The sequence below is a fragment of the Dipodomys ordii genome, unplaced genomic scaffold, assembly GCF_000151885.1.
Source record: "Dipodomys ordii isolate 6190 unplaced genomic scaffold, Dord_2.0 Scaffold71, whole genome shotgun sequence".
Lineage (NCBI taxonomy): Eukaryota > Metazoa > Chordata > Mammalia > Rodentia > Heteromyidae > Dipodomys > Dipodomys ordii.
In genome coordinates this window covers 1,086,445-1,092,513 of record NW_012267287.1, presented here as the reverse complement: position 1 = coordinate 1,092,513, position 6,069 = coordinate 1,086,445, and the positions used below count along the sequence as shown (strand labels likewise).

General features: G+C 61.9%; 1 protein-coding gene across 1 annotated transcript in view; it reads right to left on the bottom strand.

Moving 5' to 3' along the window:
- The window catches only part of Fgfr3 (fibroblast growth factor receptor 3), a 24,475-nt gene that overhangs the window by 5,743 nt on the left and 12,663 nt on the right, over positions 1-6,069 (bottom strand). The window contains exons 4-6 of the mRNA XM_013023872.1: positions 1,799-2,264; positions 1,526-1,579; positions 3-194 (exon numbers count right to left, since the gene is read on the bottom strand). Of these exons, the coding sequence (XP_012879326.1) occupies positions 3-194; positions 1,526-1,579; positions 1,799-2,264 (712 nt within the window). The remainder of the gene's footprint in view (positions 1-2; positions 195-1,525; positions 1,580-1,798; positions 2,265-6,069) is intronic.

The following is a 6,069-nucleotide window of genomic DNA, read 5'->3' as shown; positions in this document are numbered from 1 at the left end:
GCCCGCCACGCCCGCCAGGCCCACCTTGATGCCGCCTATGCGGTGCTCCCCACGGAACTCCTTGCCGTTCTTCAGCCAGGAGATGGTCGGTGTGGGGTTGCCAGCGGCCGGGCAGCGGAAACGAACTGTGTTGGCAGCAGGCACGGCCAGCAGCTTCTTCTCCATCCGCTCGGGCCGGGTCCAGTAAGGGGCCCCTGGGTGGAGGTCCGCATGAAGGGACCGGCGGGGGGGAGGGGGCCTGCCCCCCTTTGCTTCCTCCTCTCCCAGACCCTCTCAAGAGCTGGGCCTCGTCAGGGTGCTCTACCCCGCCCGGGTGTGTCCCAGCGAGCCCCTCCCAGGAGGGACTGGCCGTGCCGGCCAGGCTGCCCACAGGAGCTCTGAAGCACGCAGCCGTATTTGAGCCCAGGGCCCAGTTTCTACTCCTCTGAGTCACCCTGGACCTCCTGGGGTTGGCACAGAGACCCCCAGGTGGGTGTGAACAACACAGCCCCCTGCCCAACACACACACACTGGCAAGGCTTCAGCGACTCCATGCTGCCCCCTAGCAGCCAGTTCCTGACAGGCACCCTGCAGCGACTGGTTCAGGCCACAAAGGCCTTTGGGGTGGAGGCGGCCAAGGGGCAGAGGCGGCCAGGAGCTCCTGGGTCTGTGGGGCTGGGGCCGGGGGCAACTGAGCTGAGAATTTTGCTCTGCACATACTGACAGCCATGGAAGGGGAAAGCAGAAGCCGCAGCTCAGGACAGAGCTTGGCTCCACAGCCCCACCTAGGCCTCTCCAGGCCCCATCCCAGGCTCTCCCCAAGTCACCCCAGCGGCTCTGCTCAACTCCTTACCTCCCACTGCACCACAGACCCCGCCGTGAGCACCGCACCCGACCCTCACCACACCCCCGACCCTCACCACACCCCCGACCCTCACCACACCCCCGACCCTCACCACACCCCCGACCCTCACCACACCCCCGACCCTCACCACACCCCCGACCCTCACCACACCCCCGACCCTCACCACACACCTGACCCTCACCACACACCCGACCCTCACCACACACCTGACCCTCACTATCCGCCACAGACCCCGCTGTGAGCACCGCACTGACCCTCAGTATCCGCCACAGACCCCGCTGTGAACACCGCACTGACCCTCAGTATCCGCCACGTGCGCCTCTCTCAACACCTCAAACTCCGCTGCCTTAAAGTCAGAACCCCACTTTGCAGCTGGCCCCTCCACAGTCAGCCAAGCCCCGGGCCAGACCATAGGGCCTGGTGTCCTCCCCTGACCATTCCCCCATGCCTGCTGCTCATCCGGGGGCCATCGCAGCCTCTAAGTGCCCCACCTGGAGCCGCCACCCTCTCCTCCTAGGACCCAGGAGCTACTCCCCGGCTTCTCAGTCCCTGGCCCCCGAGCCTGACCCACCCACTCATGTCCACACCACAGTCCCTCAGGCCAGCCTGGCTGCCCCAAGCCCAGGCCTCCAGCCGTGGCAGGCAGCCCCCCTCCCCCAAGCCTGGGCTCTGCTCACTCACCCGTGTCTTCGGCCATGTCTTCCCCATCTTCATCATCGCCCGAGGATGGAGTATCTGCAATGCAGGCGTGTCTGTGACCCTGGGGTAGGCCTGTGGCCAGGACCTGACACATCCTGGCCTTGGGGACCCTACTCACCCCAAGGGGACCCCAGGTGGCCCGCACAGGCCAATTATTCAGACAGCACTTCCTTGGAGGACTCTCCACTCTGCCTGGAGCCAGAGTGACCCTGGAGGCCATGCTGGGGGGAGGGACACTGGCCTGCAGGCGCTTACCTGTCACGCGCACGCTGAAGCGGCACAGCACTCGCTGCGTGAGCCGCTGCCGGCAGCTGTAGGCCCCAGCGTCATCCTGGGAGGCGTTCAGCACCCGCAGCCGCTGGGGCCCCACCAGGATCCGAGGGGAAGACACCAGACCCATGCCGTCCTTGACCCAGACGGTGGGGCCCACGGGGCCACCCCCCGGTGAGCGGCAGCGCAGCTCCACAGCATCGCCACTGCCAAAGGTCACCTGCTCCTGCTGGCCAGGCTCGGGCCCCGGGACCTCTGTGGGTGAAATGGGTAGACGGGAGGCAAGCGCCCAAGCCGCACCCCGCACACCAGCACCCCCACTTTGCAAACACACAGCAGGCCTGCAGGCCTCCACACGCTGCTCAAACCAGGGAGGGGCTGTTCCCAAAGAGCCTGAGCCTTGGCATTTTCCTGCTCTGCCTCCAGCCTCACTGTGGTCTGAGTATGAAAACTAGGACTTCAGGGCCGATCAAAATGCCAGGAAGAGCTGGGTGCTGAGGGCTTACGCTGCAGTCCTAGAGACTTAGGAGGCTGGGATCTGAGAACTGCGGTTTACAGCCAGCCCAGGCAAAGTCCATGAGACTCTTGGCTCCCACTATACACCGAGAAATGGAGCGGCGGTAAGAATAGTGATAGAGGGCTGGGAAGGTGGTTCAGTGGTAGAGCGCTTGCCTTGCATGCTCAAGGCCCTGGGTTCGATTCCTCAGCACCACATAAGCAAAAAGAAAAAAAGCCGGAAATGGCACTGTGGCTCAAGTGGTAGAGCACTAGCCTTGAGCTGAAGAGCTGAGGGACAGCGCCCAGGCCCAGAGTTCAGGCCCCACGACTGGACCCAAAAAAAAAAAAAAAGAATAGTGATAGAGTGCTGGACTTGAGTGAAAAAGCTCAGGGACAGCACCTGGGCCCCGAGTTCAAGCCTGAAGACTGGCATGTGGGTTTGTGTGCATGCGCACGCGTACACACACACACACACACTGCTGCAGGTGATGCAGAGGCAGGTGCCCGCCCAGCACGCACAAGGCTGGGTTTGCTCCTAGCACTGCCCCCACCCCAGTCATAAAGTATTATTCTTCTGTTGACATTTCCTTTTGGAAATATAAAGATCCATCTCGATGACAGGTGGCTGCATCCTGCTGGCCCATGGCTGAAGGAGATGGCAGGATCCTCTCCCAGCACCCGACCTCCTCTCTTCACAGGCGTTAAGGAAAGCCAGGGGACCGACACGCCCGGCCCAGCCACACAAGGGCCAGTTAGTGAGGTGAGCAAGCTGGCATCTGTGGGAGCTGAGCACCGCCTGGACGGGCCTCAGGGTCTGAGCGTGAGTGGTCTATGCAGCGTGTGTGCCGGATCCACACAGCAGAAACAAGACCAAACTGCAGAAGGCCCCCAGCTGGGCCAGGAGAGGCCCAGGTAAGCTCACAAGGGGGCCGGGGGCCTAGGACCCCACCTTTCCGGATGAGGTCCAGGCCCAGGGAGGAAGCTGTCAGTCACCAGGTGAGTGGTTTAGCACTAGAGCCACAGAGTTCTCAACCTGAGAACTGAGAAGTTGGGGCAAACAGACACAGGTCTGTCTGGCCTCTCCCCTGCCTAGATGCTGCCCAGCTTCTGAGGGTCCAAAGGCCTGAGACCCAAGACCCCCCACTACCAGCAAAGCTGACCGCTACCCAGGCCTTCTTGCCAGGAGCAGTGTCAGGCATGGGTTGCTGGGCTTGGGTCCCGGGACATGGGTGGGTGGTCCTGCTGGTCAGGCCTCCTTCCCACATCCAGCTGGACTGGCTGCCGTATTACTTGTCATTCTGCCGACGCACGGCCTAGATTCGAGGCCCAGCCGCCTACACTGGCTCCCTGGCCAGGCAGGCCCAATTCTGTCTGTCCCAACTATACCAATCCAACATGCCCAGGGTACACCAGAAGTGGCCACTCAGAAGGGTCCACCCTTGTCACCAGAGGTACCCACAGGGCTTACGTCCCACAGGGACCCACAGTGCGGAACACGGCCCGGGATGGGTCCACTCAGAGGGGCTCCTGGCCTCATCTCTGGCTCTCCAATACTGGTCACGGCCTGTGGGGACCACCCAGTGCCGGGGAGTGCCTGAGACCCCCCCCAGCCCTCCCCCCCCCCACAGCCAGGAAAGGCCAGACCAGTCTTGGTAGCCTCAGCTCCAGGCCCCAGCCCAAAGGCAACAGCTTGTTGGTTCCGGTTTGGTCTGGGCAGGGACAACAGGTCAAGCCATCTGCACAAGTATTTGCTTCAGTCTGGTCCAGTGAAGGAAGGGTTGGGACACAAGGACACATGGACACACAGACACCCACAGGCACAGACACAGACATACAGAACAGCCCCCAGGCTACCGTGTCTGGCAGGGTGTGGACTGGGGAGAACTGATCTCATACTGACCATCCCTAGTCAAGGGTCAAGGGTGGACCCTTGACCTGTCCACCCACCCTGCCTGCTAGATACCAGCAGAGGTCAGAGACGCCTGGACTTCAGGTGGCCTTAGGCAGCAGTGACTGCTTCTTGTGATGCCATCCCAGAGTCCAGAGGCCTGAGGGAGCTTGAAGATAGTTAGGCTGGGGGCAAGAAAGGAAGTGTGGTGTGGACCTGTGCCAAGCGGGCTCTGGAGGGCAGGCCTGCCACTTGAGGGGTGGGTGCACAGCTCCCGGGGCCCAGCCCCCAGGGACACCTGGACCCCAGCCCCCCGGGGGAGTCCCTTCCTGGTCACCGGGGTTGGGGGACTGTTGCCTACTTGGGAGGGAGTGGCCCCATTCCTGTTTCTGACCCCCACCTGGAGCCCAGAGGGGACGGGGTACACGTCATGAGCAGCCTCTGGCACAGGCAAAGAAAGGGGACTGGTGCTGAGCTGGGGTTCAGTTAATGTGGCAACTAGGGATTCAGTTCCCCCATTAAAACCCACTCAGGAGGACTGGGATCCAGAAAGACCACTTCACTTGGTAATGAGCAAGAGCAGTGGGCTTGGATGTGCCCCAGGACACAGACTGGGGGATGGCCGCACGCCTGGCTAGGGGTACCGGGCCCCCAGTTTGGGGTCACTCTGGCGGAGGCTCCAGTGCTGCTCACAGAATAAGCACCAAGTTCAGACTGTGTTTGGGTTTGGGAGCAAGACAGTCCTGGTCTCAGGGCACAAAGCACTGTGGTTTAGAACAGGCCACTCTCGGCAGGCAGGTGTGGGGTGGTGCCAGGCGTATGGCCTGAGAGGAGGAGGCCTGAAGCAATGTCTCAGGGTCTAGCCTTCCTGCATTTCCACCTCCAAAAGACATTCCAAAGGAAAGTTTCGTAACAAAATGGGGGGGGGGGGGCCTCCACCGGAGGCCACGAGCTAATGAGGGCTTACAGGGATTATCAAACCTAATCCTCCAAACAACTGACCATTATCAGTCCTCTCCCTCCCGTCCCTCAGGTAACAGACTGGGTTCCAGGAGACAGCTCTAGCCCCGCAGGCAGCCGCAGCCCAGGTCGGGGGCAGCTCACAGAACAGTTGTTCACTTGTAAGCCTCTGCCCAAGCACCAGGGCCTTCTTTCGACTAAGAATCCTGGGCCCTCTCCAAAATCCACCTCTGGGCCAAACTACGGGCACCTCTGTGAAGCCCCGAAGCCCCTCGAGACCACACAGTAAAAAAGAGAGGCCAAGGTCGCCAGTTCCAGTCCTGCGCCGACAGAGAGGAGGATGAGGAGGGGCTCCGAGGCTCAGAGAGGACAGAGGCCCAGGAGCAGCAGAGGTTAATGAACCACCCGAGGACAGCAGGGCTCAAAGTCCAGCCCTGCCCACAAGGGGTGAGGGGAGGCCTCAGCCAAGCCCTGGGAGGGGAGAGGCCCAGCCTTCCCCAGGTCCTCCTCCGGGTGTGGGGAACCTGCAGGCCTCCGGCGGCTGCCCCTTCCTCCTACGGAAAACACTGCCCAAGCAAAGCCAGAACAGAAGCTTGCCCCTGTGGCCCTAGGGTGGCCCGAGCAGATGGGGCCAAAGTACCCCCTCTCCCGCTCTTGACCCTCGCCAGCTCCTCCCGCCCGCCCCATAATTTATGTTCCTAGGGAAAGTGCCAACCAGGGCCTCTGTAAATTTCACGAGATCTTTGTATTTTTACTGCCCGGCCCATCTCCTTAAGGAACCGGATTAAGTTTATTGACCTATCAACTCCCTACCTACTTCACTAGCTTGGGGGACGTGGGGGGGCAGTGCCGCACACCCGGAGGCCTGTCCTGCCGTGGCCGCCGGAGTCTCCCAGCTGCTGCCCCCCCC